Source organism: Lagenorhynchus albirostris, chromosome 3, assembly GCF_949774975.1.
Source record: "Lagenorhynchus albirostris chromosome 3, mLagAlb1.1, whole genome shotgun sequence".
NCBI lineage: Eukaryota > Metazoa > Chordata > Mammalia > Artiodactyla > Delphinidae > Lagenorhynchus > Lagenorhynchus albirostris.
In genome coordinates, this window is record NC_083097.1 from 27,763,227 (window position 1) to 27,780,139 (window position 16,913).

The 16,913-nt window shown below is 43.1% G+C and overlaps 1 protein-coding gene across 1 annotated transcript in view; it reads right to left on the reverse strand.

The window, feature by feature from the left end:
- Positions 1–16,913, reverse strand: part of ADAMTS12 (ADAM metallopeptidase with thrombospondin type 1 motif 12) — a 387,137-nt gene that overhangs the window by 151,898 nt on the left and 218,326 nt on the right. Inside the window, exons 4-6 of the mRNA XM_060146935.1 lie at positions 16,353–16,549; positions 15,321–15,404; positions 1,715–1,839 (exon numbers count right to left, since the gene is read on the reverse strand). Coding sequence (XP_060002918.1) covers positions 1,715–1,839; positions 15,321–15,404; positions 16,353–16,549 — 406 coding nt within the window. The remainder of the gene's footprint in view (positions 1–1,714; positions 1,840–15,320; positions 15,405–16,352; positions 16,550–16,913) is intronic.

Genomic DNA, 16,913 nt, shown 5'->3' on the forward strand with positions numbered 1-16,913 from the left:
ACAGTAAGAAAAAAAGGAGAACAGATCCTTTGTATTCTTACTGAGTAATAGTACGGCTATTGGGGTCAAGCTACCTGGATTTAAGTCTCTACTGTACCTGTTAAAAGCAGTGAGATTTTGGGCAAGTGACATAATTAAGCCTCAGTTTCCCCATCTGTACAATAGGAATGATTGACAGTAATGAACTACCAGGGTTGTTGTGGGGATTAAATGGAATGATTGTTCTAACAGATGTAGCATAGGGCCTGGCCCGTGTCAAATACTCCCTAAAGGCCAACTATCATTAACTCACTGATTTATGCATGTGAGAATGAGAGGAGAAACTATTTCTGCTTTCAGGGAAAGAAAGGAGACGGTGCTGAGACACAGCTGCCAGGTGGCCGATGCTGGTCCCATGATCCAGGGTTCTTCCCTACAGCCAGGTCCTGCCTAGACCGAAGTCTTCCCCTGGCCACTTGCCTGGGTCCTCATGTTCCCTGGCTGCCTGTTGACTCCCCAAAGCCTCTGTGCTTACATTCTACACCCACACCAACCTATTTCCCAGGGGAGCTATGATCAACCCATGTGTCATAAGACCTAATGAACCTAACGTAATAGGTTTATGCCACGGACTTATTTTGGAACGTATTTGCATTCAACCGAAGTTTTGATACTATCATTCGAAAGAGTGATTCTAATGATTGGAATTTTGGGTCAGGGTAAGACAGAAATTTGGATAGGGTGGGGGGCTGATTATCATCCCTTGTACATAACTTATGCACTGGGATAACCCTGTCAAAGGGACAGATGACAAGCCAAGGTGTTCAGGGGCAGCCTGTCCTCCCCAGGGACAACAAACAGACACCCAGGGCCTTTCCGCTCATGAGGGTCTCTTCAGCTGGAGGGCCAGGCTGAAAGGCCTCTTCCACTACACATCTCTGGATTTCAGGATGTGTCTGAATGTGCATAGGAGTGCCCAGTGAAAACTTACTTTCCCCCCATTAAGAGCTTCATTTGTCTAGATTAAAATAGTGTCTGTTACATAGTAGGTACTCAAAAAATATTTAATGAATCAATGAGCAAACATAGCATTCCAAGAGCCTAGGTTGATCAGGTAAATTCACTAGCTTTTCACAGCTATGAGTCCTAGAAGGTCTGACGGTTCTTCTTTAGCACCATAGGGTCACTCTGTAGTCAGAACAAATAGTATCTTCATGAGGGTAAAAGGGAGAAAGGTGCAAGCAAACCACTCTGCCTATTCAGGGGAGGACCTTCTCCCCATATTCTGTCTTCAACATCAGTCAGAGATGGGTTACAAGGAGGACTGATTTCTGTAGAGATAGCTGCAGCTTTCTAAATTGGAGGAAATTTTTAAAAAGAAAATTAAAGGATGAGAAATTCCATGGTTAAGAGTTAAAGGAGCCTTTAATGAGGATCTGCTAACAAGCTTCCTGATTGTTTATAGAGCTGCACCGAAAAGCCAGTTTTAAAGATGAAATCATCACTGGGATAGGAAAGAGCAGATGCAGTTTATTAACACAGAGAGCTGTGCACATTTAGCAAGTTTGCTGACTGCTCCCTTACTGGTATGGGAGTCAGGAAGTGTCTAGTTGATAGACACTGCCTTTTAAATGACAAGAGCAGCAAAGAGCAGAAGAATCTCATGAGGTTGAATACCTGGCAACCCTTTCACCTGCCAGCCCTCCCTGCCTTGCAGCCCCTGGTTCTGGGGTACCTGGTGAGAAGGACGGCCACATCATGATGGGCAGGGTTGAGGTCACTCTTGGGATTGATGCTCTTCTGCCACTTACAGAAGCTGGACAGTGTCTTCTCTGCATGGTGAACTATTTTCAATCCTTGCTGGAGAAAGAAGAGGAAGAGATTGGCATGGGTGATTTTTCTGGTCAGAGCCCATCATTTTAGTCTTCAGAAGCAGCTAGGTGAGATGAGCTCTGGGTGGGTGTCCCAGACATCTGGCAAGAATTCAGGGAGGCCAATGTACTCCTCTGGGCCAACCCCCTTCTCTAAACACTATCATTCCCATGACTTCCACTAAAAGAACGCAAAGGGGAGCACTGCAGGATAGAAATTATTACTGGAACAAGTAGCTCTTGAAGAAAAACTAAAAATATATTAGCAAAGACCAAGATCTGTTTGAAGTTCTATTTCTACTGGTTCTCTTCTTCCTAAGCCAATACAATTCCAAAGAGACATTTTTATTTCTAATGCAAAATGAATAGATTTTCAACAAAAAGCATCTTCCTTTCATGAGGTATCCTGCAAGGATGTACTGGATGTTTCCTTGCCCATGGTTTCCATCTTGGTTTGACATCTGTGGGTAAAGGGCAGAGGGTGACATAATCTCTCCAGGCTTTTAACCAGTTAGGATCATTGATTGTCTGACAACAATTAGGATGCTGAGGTAGATGCCCCAGCCTGCAACTTCAAGGGCTCCCGAGTCTTATCTAGCTGGCCCGCAGTTACTATTGGAGATGGAAGGAGAGGGCTTGTTCCAAATTAACTGGATGAACACTTGTCAAATGGGAGAGAAGAAAAAAGGGATAATCAGCCCTAGAAGGGCTCCAGTTTAATTCGAATTTCTAAAGGAGAAATTCCTTTCCCTTGCCTCATTTCTTCGGGATCTCTATATAGTGCCATCTCTTAAACAGGGTGGATTCTACGTGGAGAATGACTACCTCCCTTGGCTCACTCCAATCCAAGTCTATTACTCTGGGCTCGGCCCAAGATCTTCAGGGCTGTCTCTACATCAAACTATGAGCTTGCTTCTCTATATTCTGTATTTTGCTAAGGCCCACACCCAAATCCAACAGAGGTACTTGCTTGTCAGAGGTACTCCCAGGTCCCCCCACCCATGCTAATTGACTACCATAGATCACCTTCCCTTCATGAAAACACAGACAGGTGGCTCATCGCTCATAAAAACTCACTGAACTCCCTAGTGTAAAGAATTTAAATAAAAGCAACAGACTTCATTATTTAACAATTCTCATCATTATAGCATCCATTATAGGGTATACGGTGGTGGAGGGAGAGAGGTTCTGGGGACTAGCTGGGCACAGGTAAGTCAGTCTCCTATTCAACTAGTCAAACTGTAGTTAGAACAGGAACCCTACTGGAACAAACATCCCACACCCACCATAAGGAACTGGCTAGGTGGCATGAATTACGAATGGAGGAAAGAAAAGGAGTGAGGGTGGAGGGTAGAAGGATGGGAAAGGAGAAAAGGAAGGAAAGAAACGTTTCTTGATCATTTATTTACTTATGTGCCAGATATTTTCACATAAATTCTCTAATTTAGTTTCATCTTCTCAGCGTTACTTGTAAAGAAAGCATTGTTATTTTCATTTTATAATAAGAGGAAGTTAAACCTCAGAGAAGTGAAGAACTAGCTGAAGGTCACTCAGGTCAGTTACTGAATCAAAGACTATGAGAACAGGGGCTGCTTGATGAAGCTGTACTTCTAATCGGTGACCAGCCTCATTAGAAAGGTGCCTTACTTCCCCTTCAGACAAGAAGGCAAGTTATCAGACAAAACATTAGCTATGATTAGATTGCTTTGAGGTTTGTTTTAAACCCTACATTTGTTTGTTTGTTTATTTTGGGGGGAGGAAGTCTCTGAAAGAATACTCATTAATTTAAAAATCACGCCATTTTGCATTGTTCCAAAGAAAATGAAAGTGGTATAAATCTAACAAAACATGTACGGGATCTGTATCTGGAAAATTACAAAATTCTGAGGAATGACATGAGTCTTGACCTAAACTTCACACCTTATACAAAAATTATCTCAAGATGTATCACAGACTGGAATGTAAAATATAAAACTTTCGAAAAGAATCATAGGGGAAAGTCTTGGGTCCCTAGGGAAAGAGTTCAGAGACTGGATACTAATCAGATGATCCAGAAAAGGAAAAACTGAAAAATTGGACCTCATCAAAATGAAAAACTTGTGCTCTGAGAGAAACTTGTGAAGAGAATGAAAAGATGAGCTACAGAGTGGGAGAAAGTATTTGTAAGCCATATAGCTGTCAAAGGACTTGCCTCTAGAGAATCTAAAGATCTCTCAAAACTCAACAGTAAAAGAACAATGAGAAAACAGGCAAAAGACATGAAGAGACATTTCACTGAAGGGGATATACAGATGGCGAATAAGCACAACAAAAAGATGTTGAACCTCATTAGCCGTCAGAGAACTGCAAATTAAAACCACAATGAGATATCACTACCTGCCTATCAGAATGACTAAAATTTTAAAAAGTGACAGCATCCAAACAATGGTAAGGATGTGGTAAAATTGGGTCACTCGTACACTGCTGGTGAGAACGTAAAATGGTATAGCCGCTATGGAAAACAGTCTGAAGTTTCTTAAAAAACTAAACATGCAACTACCATATGACCCAGCAAGTACATTCCTGGACATTTGTCCCAGAGAAATGAAGACTTATGCTCACACAAAAGCCTGTAGTGGAATGTTTATAGCAGCTTCATGCATGATAGCAGAAAACTGGAAACAACCCAAATGTCCCTCAATGAGTGAATGGCTAAATAAACTGTTATATACCATGGAATGCTACTTAGGACCAAAAAGGAACGAACTCTCCATATACACAACTTGAACGGATCTCAAGGGAATTACACTGAATGAAAACAATCCAATCTCAAGAGGTTATATACTATATGATTCCATTTATATAACATTCTTGAAATGACAAAATTATAGAGACGTAGAACAGATTAGTGCTTTCCAGGAGTTAGGTCGGTAGACAGAAGGGAGGTACAAAAGGGTAGCATGAGGGATCTTTGTAATGGAACTGTTCTGTGCCATGGCAAATGTTCCAGAAATCTATACATGTTAAAATTGCATAGAACTAACTGTGAATACACACACACACACACACATACACACACACACACACACATCAATTAGTGCTTGTAAAACTGGTGAAATCTGAATAAGGTAGGTGGTTTGTATGAATATCAATTTATTGGTTCTAATGTTCTACCAAAGTTATATGAGATGTTACCACTGGGGGAAACTGGGCGAAGGGTATATGGGATTTCTCTGTACTACTTCTTGCAACTGCATGTGAATCTACAATTACCTCAAAAAAAAAATGAATACCTTAAAAATGATAACTGATCTGAATCAAGGCTAGAGGGTTGCAATAGAAGGTCTTATAAATCAGGGGTCCCCAACCTCCGGGCTGTGGGCCGGTACCAGTCCGTGGCCTGTTAGGAGTTGGGCCGCACAGCAGGAGGTGCGCAGCAGGCAAGCAAATGAGTGAAGCTTCACCTGCCGCTCCCCATCGCTCCCCATCGCTCACGTCACTGCCTGAAACTCCTGCGCCCTGATCACTGGCATTACCATCTGAACCATCCCCCCTGCCGCCGTCAGTGGAAAAATTGACTTCCACGGAACAGGTCCCTGGTGCCAAAAAGGTTGGGGACCGCTGTTATAAAGCACTTTTCAGTATGAGTCTATGTGGGTTACTAATTAAATACGTGTGAGTTCCCAGAGTTTTGAATCAAAGGGAACCTATAATCTTTCAGATGGGTTACAGTGGGTAGGAAGAGCCCACACATCACAGACCCACATACCCACACACCCTCTCTGAGGTTCAGTTAAGTTCCCTATTTAAATAGCCATGAATGTAAAAGCTTGTTAGAGCCAAGGTGGCCACACAGGCAAAAGCAGATGGAGCCCCTCTCGAAATGTCCTCCTGTGGCTCACAGTCCCTGGAGGGGGCACACAGCTCAAGGTGGGATATTGCCAGACTGGAAAAAATCAATTTTTTCCTTCAATATTGTCCTCTTTTTTTTTTTTAACATCTTTATTGGAGTATAATTGCTTTACAACGGTGTGTTAGTTTCTGCTTTATAACAAAGTGAATCAGCTATACATATACATATATCCCCATATCCCCTCCCTCTTGCATCTCCCTCCCTCCCACCCTCCCTATCCCACCCCTCTAGCTGGTCACAAACCACAGAGCTGATCTCCCTGTGCTATACTGTCCTTTTATACACTGGCTGGACTCACGATTTTGGAAGAACTTACATACCAATCCACATGTGTCTGTTTGAGGAAAAGTGAATGTTTACAAACATCCACTGTCCCTGGATTCTGAGCCAAATTCAGTGTCAGCAAGGACATATCTTCACCATCACGGGGAAAGCAGTCATCTTCCAGATGCCACAGCATAAATTCTGCCTCCAATTTTCCCATCGTTACTACGAGCCCATTTCCCTGAAGGATCTTGGGAACTATAAACCCAATCCTCTCATTTAAACAATGAGGAAATTCAGGCCAGAGAGGGAAGTAATTCAGCAGGTTTTGGCAGAGCAAGGTTGTGATGCAAGGTATGCAGCTACTAATCCAGGAATGGTGGTTTCCAAACTATTGAAGACTTCTCTAAACCTTCTGTTTGAATAACTGCAAAGAATTAGCAATTCACCTATCAATGGTTATCGCTTATTTATCTCCCCCACCTCACACTCCCACCACCAGGAAGGAGACAAACACAGGCAGAGACCCTCTCCTTCCAGCTCTCCTTCCCCATTTTACTCTCCGGCCACTTCTTGGGCTCCTTTATGGGCTCTTCTGCCCTGCTTTTGGCTCATTGCTAGTTCACTCTCAATCACAGTTGTATTTTGGGAAATCACCTATACACTATTAACTCTCAAATCTCAATCTCATTCCAAACCTCTCCTGGAGTTCAAACTCACGTACCCAAATCTCTTGATGGACACCCCCTTCCAGATGGCACCAGAGGTACCCACAGCTCAGCATCCCTGAAATCCTTTCTCTCCACGTTAACCTGCTATTCTTCCTGCATCCTCTTAGTTACAGGAACCACCATCAGTGTCCTCCTGCTGGTCTCTCCTCTCTCCTTATTCGGCATCTCAATCTGTCATGATGTGCTGCTAACTTTACCTCCTCTCCATCTTTAGTCCCAACTGCCCTAGCTCAAACCCTCATCATTTTATGCCTGGATTAATTCTTACAGCATCTCTTAACTGTTTTCCTTCTTTCTTCTCTTTAAATCTATCCTCCCAGGACTTCCCTGGTGGTCCAGTGGTAAAGAATCCGCCTTCCAATGCAGGGGATGTGGGTTCGATCCCTGGTCAGGGAACTAAGATCTCACATGTCGCGGGGCAACTAAGCCCACGCACCACAACTACTGAGCTCGCGTGCCTCAACGAGAGAGCCCACGCGCCCTGGAGCCTGCGTGCCACAACTAGAGAGAGAGAACCCACATGCCACAACTAGGGAAAAGCCCACACACCACAACGAAGAGCCCCCACCACAATGAAAAAACCCATATGCCTCAACGGAGACCCTGTGTGCTGCAACTAAGACCTGACGCAGCCAAAAAAATAAATAAATAAATAAAATAAAAAATTAGATAAATCTATCCTCCTTGCCATTGCCAAGTTAATCTAGCCAAAATCAAAGTCTGCTCATATCACCATGTAAGACTCAAGACCCTTTAAAGTCTAACCTCCAGGAAGCCCTCCCTTCATTTTCAACCTCATAGTTTATGTTCCAGCAACATTCAAACTGCCTGTATCACCATTTCCCCCAAGGCCCACGCACACATTATTTTTCTCCTTGCTTTCTTCTGGCTGCTTGCTCTGCCTAGAACACCTCCTTTCTCTCATCGTTTACTCCCTTTAACTTACTCAGCATCCATTAATTCTTTAAGATTCAATTGGGGCATTTCCAAGGAGCATTCCCTGCCCCCAATCTGGAGTCGTTTCCTACAAATACATCTTGTGCATCTTGGTTCACAGCACTTGCTGCACTAGGTTAAAATGTTAAAACTGTGTGATGTTATTCTCAGAGCTTTCTGAGAATCTGTTCCCGGTTTATAACCCTCAGTTTAGCTCAAATAAAATTCCCTTCTTTTAATCTTCTTAACTTGATAGTTAATTGAATTTTCATTGACATGAGAAAAAAAAATATTGGCCCAAAGTCTACCCCCAAATCTTGCTTGCTTTCTCCCTGTTGCCTCTGTCAGTTCCTCTTACAGACAAAGCAAGTGTAATTAACTGAGTTGCTGGTCATTTGTAGCTGGGTGCCTTGCCCTTGTGCAGAACTTTCATCTACAGTATGTGGCATTTAACACAAGTTCAGTGCTTACTGCTTGTCTGCTAGATGTCGTGACTCTTCCAGGAAGTTTGAATTAAGCACCACTTTTTTCAGCCTCCTCAGACTTTTTATCTCCAAGTCTCATAAGAGGTTAAGTCCAACACTTTCTCAGTTTCTTGAATGTACTTGATCCCAGGAGCCTTGGTTAGTATTATTAGCTACACCTCAACACCATGCAGCCCTCAGCACACACAAGATACCGAGGAGCTTTGGAGAGATCACACTGGTACACAATGAATAAGGGGAGACTGGTACAGTACCAAACATTTCCTATAAAGCATCCTCGTCATTATTCGAGCTTGTCAAAACAAACCTCCATCCAGACAAATTTTTTTCGTATTTCCTTTGAAAACAAAAATAGATTTCCCTTTTTGTTCTTTCATCATTTTTTCTCATCTCATTTTCTAAAACAAGTCCAATTCACTTCCCACTTCCCCTTTCCTATTTATTTGAGTATGTGACCTGATTGGACAGGGAGGTGACCTAGAGGAAATCAGTGGTGGCTCGCAGAGAGTCCCAAATGGGAGAGAGAAGATGATTTGCAAGAACATGGCTTTTATTATAAATTGTTCTCTTTGTAAGCTCTCTCTTTACAATGAAAAAAAAATCATGTATTGATTTCCTTGAGAATTTGCGATTCAACGCACAATCTGATCATGCTCTGCTAGCCAGGCTTAGGTTCCTGGAAGAAAGAGAACAGGCAGAGAAGGGAAAAGCAGTAAAGTGGAATAACTCATCTGATGATCAAAGGAAGAGATACTTGATTTTTTTTAAAATTAATTTATTTATTTTTGGCTGCACTGTGTCTTCATGTCTGAGCGTGGGCTTTCTCTAGTTGCAGCGAGCGGGGGCTACTCTTTGTCGCGGTGTGCGGGCTTCTCATTGCAGTGGCTTCTCTTGTTGCGGAGCACGGGCTCTAGGCGTGCAGGCTCAGTAGTTGTGGTGCAAGAGCTTAGTTGCTCCGCGGCACGTGGGATCTTCCCAGACCAGGGCTCGAACCCGTGTCCCCTGCATTGGCAGGAGGATTCTTAACCACTGCGCCACCAGGGAAGCCCGAGATACTTGATTTTTAAAAAAAGTGATGAATGTACGAATTCATTTACCTTATTTTTGACATTTATCTTGAAAAAGCAGCAGTTCTATAGGTTATAACAGACCCACAAATCACCCTGGGGGCAGGGAAGTCACCAGTCTGATCTGCCGGAGTTAACAGGCTTTTAACCCCAGAGGCTCACAGAAGTGAACCCAACACTAAATCACTCTGAGACCAAGAGCGAAATCCTCCGTGAAAAGTCATCTCCCTCCCGTCTGTCAGCTCTACTGCAGCTCCTTCAAGCCAGCCTGACACCCGCAGGCTCTACCCCTCAATGGCACAGCGACCTGGGGCCCATCTGGCTGGCGTCATCCCAACTCGCTCCCATCCCAGTTTTGTCTCCATCCTGTTCTTAAAAGAAGTCTCCAACTTCTTATGATTCTAATCTTCTCCTTTAGGTTTTTTGTTTTCTGTCAAGGACTTTGGTACAGTTTCCTCATCTGTGAAATGAGTATTACAGTAACAAGTTTCCAGGGTTGTTGTGGGACCTGATGATGATGACAATGATAAGAATAAGAATGATACTGACAAGTAACACTGATGGAGTGGTTTCTACAAGCCAGATACGAGCCTGACTATTACATGAATGAACACGTTTGATTCTCATAGCAACCCTAGGAAGTAAATATTTACCAAATGAAGAAATGGAGACACAGATAAGTAACCTACCAAAGGTTACATGACTAGAAAGAGGGGGGACTGACTATAAACCTGTGCTCACTACAATGTTAACTGCTCACAAGAGTAGGAGGGAAGGGAGCAATCCTATCCGTAACCCCAGCCCAAAAGTAGAGCAGGGAGGCCATTGAATGAGTTGGTCTAAAGTGGAAAGGGCTAAAGGTTAAGTTTGTGTGCGAGTCCTTGAGGGAGGATGGAAGTTCAAAGGATAGGACTGGGGTCATAAAGTGGAAATGAGAATTTGATTTAGGGCTGGATGGAGGCAGGATAGGACAGAGAGCAAGCTGGCTCATCTCTGAAGCCACTCTGATTGCTTGGCCCCTGATGTCTTTTTTTTTTTTTAACTTTTAAAAACATTTTTATTATGGAAAATTTCAAACATATACAAAAGTGGAAGGAGTAGTATAATAAATCCCCATGAATCTATCAGTTAGTTTCAAAAATTATCAACACATGGCCAATCTCATCTCACCATGATGTCTTAATATGCTAGACAAATCTTTCCAGCTCATGGTTTTGTGTACCTGAGTTTCCACTGGTCCAAAATGTGACGCTCTATTCTTTGAGACGTCTCCAGGATGCTCCCAAATTAGTATTGCATCCGACTAATTTATTCTCAAAATGTGATGAAATTCCCCAGTGGTTTTTTACATGGCAGTAACTGACATAGAGAAACTGTATTTTATGTATGTAAGTTAATCACCAAGTCTCTGGAACCCACCACAGAAAATGAAGTCCAAAATGCTGTTAGCTGTCAGGTATGACTTTGAATAAGAAAGATGAGAGCCATAGAAAGTCACTGATGGAAGAGACCTACCTCAGTGTTCCCCACCTCATGTCACTTCCCACAGAGCCTCAGAGCCATCTCTCTAATGCCTTTCTCTCCATTTCATCTCTCAGTTTGGAATCAACCAGAGACTCCCACAGGATTAGATCCAAACCCCTTTATGGGGCCACAGGCTTGTCATGACTTGGCCACTTAGCTTCACCCACTGACTGCTGGCCTCACTCATTCACTCTTTCTCTTATCTGTTATATACCAGTAGGGCTAAGTGGCAAGCAACACCAGACCCAACCTTTGCCAGACCCAGTCTTACACACTAATGGAGGAAAGTGTGGCAGGCAAATAGATGTAAAGTTACAAGTCGGATATGTGCTATGAAGGAGAAATGCAGTATTGTGGGAGTATATAATAAAATATTACTGGGCATGGACATCAGGGAAGGCTTCCCCAGCCAGGAGACACTTGAGCTGAGATCTGAAGGATGAAGGTGTTAACTAAGTGAAGTCAAAAAGGAAGACAGTCCAGGCAACAACAAGACCAGCAGCAGGAGAAAGCATGATAGGTAGAAGACTATCACTCTATCTCAAGAGCAAGGAGGGCATAGTAAGTGATTAGAGAGGGAATCAGAGAGACACTGGATTGCTTTAAACCAGGGATGGGCTTTGGAAAGGGGTGTCAGGAGGGTAGAGATAATCAGATCACCATTTAGAGATCATCCTGGCTGCAATGAGAAAACAAGATCAAAAGGAATCCAAGCAGACCAGAAAGTACATACAACTATAGCCCAGGAAAGAGATAACTGTATCTTGAATTAAAGTGATGTAAATGAGATGGTCAGAGAAAACTGTCAGTACATGATGATGGGCTGGATACGGGTGGAGGGGGGAGAAGGAGGTGTCATGGATGCCTTCTGGGTCTTTGGCTCCTACAACAGGAAGGATGATGATGTCACACACAGAGACAGGTAACACTGGAACAAGACCAGATGTGAACGGAGGTGGGCAGGTTTCGATCAGCTGTTTTCTCTCCTGCCTCCGACAAAATCTCATTGTTTCCTTTTTTCACAGCAAGGTTTCTGAGCCTCCCATTTTGTGGTTCATGATCAGTGGTGTGTTCACAGCCTCTCACAGATAAATGGTCTAGCATATATGCATGCTTAGTGCTTAGTTTAAGCACTAAGGCTATTGTCCCTACTTCTAGGTTCCCCTTCCTGGGATGTCCTTCCTCACTGGTTAATTTCTTCTCGTCCTCTAAAACCCAGCATAGACATCCAAGTATCCTTCCTTATCCCAGGTACTCTTTTTCTTTTCTTTGTATTCATGACAATCTCAATTTGAAATTTTCTATTCTGTGCCTTTGTGCAGGAGATGCTAAGCTCCTCACAATCAGAAATACGACGTTGATTCATATTTGTACCCTCACCAGCTAGCACAGCATGAGACATAGAGTTGACGTACCAAAACGTGCTTCTCATTTACAGATGAAGAAAAAAGGAGGGATGCAGCAATGATGGGACTTTCTCAGAGTTACCTACGGGATGATGACAGAGTCAGGACTCGAACTCAGGTCTCCTTGCTCAAGAGCAGTCACCTCCCAGTACCTCACACTGTACTTCCTGCCTGTGGCTGCTACCCTGATGTAAGTTAAGGGCTGGAATCATTGCTGTTTGCTGTTGATGGGGCTGCTCATTAGTCCAAGATGTGAAGAATAGTTAGAGCCATGATCTGGGAATCAAGAAAATGAGAATTGTGAATTGCAACTCTCCAATGAGCTGGCCGTTCTGTTGTCAAATTATGAACCTTGTACCCCTTGGAGATTCTATAAAAGCTTGAATGAGGAAGATATTTGGCAAGTGGGAGAAAGGAAGCCGTGGATTTTTGCAGCAAATCATTTGTGTCTCATTGCACTTGTGAAATGAGGAAGGGAAGAAGAAAAACAATGTAACTGTGGTGGGGTCAGAGAGGTAATGGCCAATCCAGTTCTTTCAAAGGATTCCACTGGAAGCAAGACTTTGGCGGCATTGTTTCCTGGAATGAAGAGCTACAGAGTTAAAAGGGGCCCCAAATCCACAGAAGCCACATGTTTAGCTCCCACTAGTGCTGCTGTTGAAACTGCAGAGGGTAAAGGTTTTTCCTTCGCACACCCAGAAGAACCTTCCTTTTTTCCCCCGTAGATAAGCATGCATATATGCTAGGCCATTATACAGTAGTGAAAATTTGTCTTCCAAGGTATCCAGGTATAATTTTCAAAAAGTTAAAAACATAATTCTCAGACAGATATATAGTGAGCACATGTTCAAGATATATTTAACTCACTAATAAGGAGACAGGCAAGATGGCAAAGCTGGTTCGAAGGCAGATACATGAAACTGATGCAACTATAGTCAGTTTAAAAAAAAAAAAAGAATGCTGGCCTAAGACTGCTACATTAGATACAAAATTACATAATGTTCCACAGACCAATAAAACCATAGTCTTTGGAGTTATCTTCTTGCTGGACACAAATCATTTCCATCTCTACTGTCCAAAACCCATTTGTACTCTATCAGTTTCCTGCATGTTAACACCTAACTTTACCATGTCTAGACCCTAATCAATCATGAATAATAATCAAACAAAGTTACATTCCCATAGAGTGAGATAGGTCATGTTAGACACTGAAAGGACACATAGTTTTTGTTTTGCCTGGTTTGTAAGTTTTGGGTAAATTTTCTTAACAAAAGGTTTACAGGAAGGGAAATAATATATCCATCGGTATTCCAAGATACCCAAAGTATATCTTGAGTGACTAAGGGAAATAGCGATGGTAGAGGGGAGAAGAAGGAAAAAGGATCAGGCTCCAGAGATCGTTGTTTTAAAATCTTCTGCCTGGAGGCTTCTCCTCCGAAAGCAATCAACCCTGCCCTGAGCATTTTGACCTCAGATCTCTTGCTGATGAAGATTTGAACGATGCCCTTCTTCACATATCTCAGCTGCTGGCTAAGTGCTATAGATTGCAAAGTCATTTCATCAGGTTGGCTGGTTCAGTCATTCACTAAATTTTACTTCATTTATTTATTCATTCATTCATGGCCAGGCACTGTGTTCAGTGCTGGAGACAAAGCCAAGGATAAAGGGACATAGTTACCGCTCTCATGGAATTCACATTCTGATGGTGGCTGAGATAAATAAGAAAAGAGAAAACAAATACACAGACTGTTAATGAATTGTAAGAGTGGTATCAATAAAGGAAGTAAATCACTTTCCGTGATGGAGAACAGTTAAGTGGGACCAGCTTTGGGTAGGCTGGTCATTGAGACCTCCCTGAAGAGGCAGCATTTCAACAGAGGCCTGAGAGGTGAGAAGGTGTCAGCCACTGAGCAGAGCCAGGGCAGGGGTGCTTCAGGCACTGGGAACCTCAAGTGCATAGGCCATGAGGCTGACGGGGGCCTTGCGTGTTCTGGAACCTATCTGAAGTCCAGTGGGGGGGTGGGCAAAGTGGGGGGATGTGGGGTAAGCGAGGCAGAGAGTGACACAAGTTAAAAATGGAAAGGTGGACGGAGGCCAGACCATGAATGTCTCTGCAGGACGCAGTAAGAAATGCTGAATTTGTTCTAAAAACAACATAAATCCATTAAATAGTTTTGCTCAGTGGAGCAACTCAATTTGTATTTAAAATTGCCATTCTAACTGCTACGCAGAGATTGGATTAGGGTGCTGGGGGTGTCAGGGAAGGCTTAAAATAGGAAGAGCATTTGGGATCTCACTGTGGTAGTCTAGGCAGGATATGATAAAAGCCATAAACCAACACAATGACTGTGGACATGATGAACAGTGGGTGATTTTGAGATGCACTTTGAAGGTAGGAGCACGGTGGGCCTTGCTGTGGAACGTGGAAGATAAGAAAGGAGGGAAGCAAGAGTGACTCCCAGGCTTATGTAACAGTGCACAATAGCACCGTTTACTGAGATGGGTAAGATGGAGGGTAGGGGAAGGGTGGAAGGCGGGGCTGAGATGATTCGGGCAGGGAGTAATCAAGAATTCCACTTTGGACTAAGTTTCCAAGTTCAAGTGGAGTAGAACACATCCAGGTTGAGATGTCAAATAAGCAACTGGATGTAAGTCTGGAGCTCAAGTAGGAGGTCTGGGCTTGAGGTATCAGTTGAGTCTCAGCATACACGTGCTCTCTAAGTCTCTGAGAAGAGATAGAATCCCCAAGTAAAATTGCGGAGAGACAAGCGGGCCCAGATCCGAGAGACATGTATTACTATGCAAGAGGTAAATAAACAGTGTAAAAGGTTCAGTATTTCCATGTCTCTCCTAACTTTTATTTGAATCACCCAGCCATAACATGATTTAGTCTGTTTCCACTGTGGAACATTCTTAGTCACTGCTGTCAATCTGATTTGTGAGTTACTAGATACAAAGACCGTCAGGTGATTTCAAGTCTGTATATCTTGGAAACGTTCTCTATCTCCCACTTGACATCCCTGAATTCCCAAGAAAATAACACGGATGGGCTTCCAAACATCTTTCTGGTACCCTCTTTCTTGTCCATCCACAGCTCTTCTGAAGGAAGCAGGTAGGGAGTGTGAAGAGCCAGGTCACAAGACCGGTGGGGAAACTATTCCTTACCTCTTCTTCTTCAAGTAGAATGAGCCGAACCACAACGATGTGAATTGCATTGCCAATGCTTGGGTTATGGAACAACCCGGTGACCTAGAGTCAGAAACGGAAAACCGTTAGGCTCACATGAACAGAGAACAGATAAATGCTGGAGGAGGGGAAGAAACAGAACTGTAATGTAGTTGAAATAATTCCTTATCTTATAGATCAGGAATTTTTGGTGGAGTGCAAAGATGAGTGAGATATGGCCACGTGGGAAAGCAGGAAGCATTACAAGGCAAAACGGAGGCTTCAAATTAGGGGTCCTTAACTTTATTCCAATTCTAGCTCCAACTACCTTGAAGAAATCATGTTCTAGTTCTTTGTCTCAGTTTCCTCATTTGTGAACTTATATAAATCAGTGAGGAAAAAAATCATACTAAAATGATTGAGTCACTTGATAAGTAACTAGTAGAAAATGTACATGACACATTATAAGTTTTCCTAGGATACGTGTTTTTAAGAGAAAGAATAATTTGTCCTTAATTATCTAGGCATGGAATATATTTATAAATATAAATACAAATATATACATATATATATATATATATATATATATATTAAAAGGACCAGGGAATTCCCTGGCAGTCCAGTGGTTAGGACTCTGCACTTTCAGGGCCAAGGGCCCAGTTCAATCCCTGGTTGGAGCACTAAGATCCTGCAAGCTGTGCAGCCAAAAAAAAAATTTAAAAATAAAGGGGGCTTCCCTGGTGGCGCAGTGGTTGAGAGTCTGCCTGCCGATGCAGGTGACACGGGTTCGTGCCCCGGTCCGGGAAGATCCCACATGCCGCGGAGAGGCTGGGCCCGTGAGCCATGGCCGCTGAGCCTGCGCGTCCGGAGCCTGTGCTCCACAACGGGAGAGGCCACAACAGGGAGAGGCCCGCGTACCGCAAAAAAAAAAAAAAAAAAAAGGATCAAAAGAAGGTCTCTTATTTGGGGGATGGAGCACCTCTAGTGGTATCTATTCATCAGCTGCCCCTGTCCCCACGTGGTCTGACGTACCATGTTCATGATGGTGAGGATATAGGACTCCACATTCTCGCTCCCATGGTACTCAATCATCTTCGTGTCGGCCACCACCAGTGTCTCCACCCACCTCTCCTTGCTGATGGAACGCCGAGAGAGGCTTCTGCCTGGCAGCTTGCTCCTCTCCCATTTCTCTCGCTGTAGCTCTTGCTTCTGGGAGGTGCCAAGACTGTCTAAACATTAACCAGAAGACAGGGGGTTCATTCTCTATCTCTCTCACATATTACTCACTTATGTTTATAAAGATGCAAGGCTGTAAGTTTAAGTTATATTTAATAATGCATGAATACAACGTTCTTATCTATTTGACTGGAATGGAAGAAGAGATCAGTTTAAATGAATATGACCCAGATAAGTGAAATTGGAATATGACAGGGAGGTTCAAATATACTGCTCTGAAATAATTATTACCTGTTTCATTAAATAGGTCCCTCATTAAAAAGATATTATAATCAAGAATGGGAACTTTCTTCTCCTTCTCCAGCTCCTTCTCCTCTAAATTATTCAGGGCTTACTGAACGCAAGGCAGGGTACTAG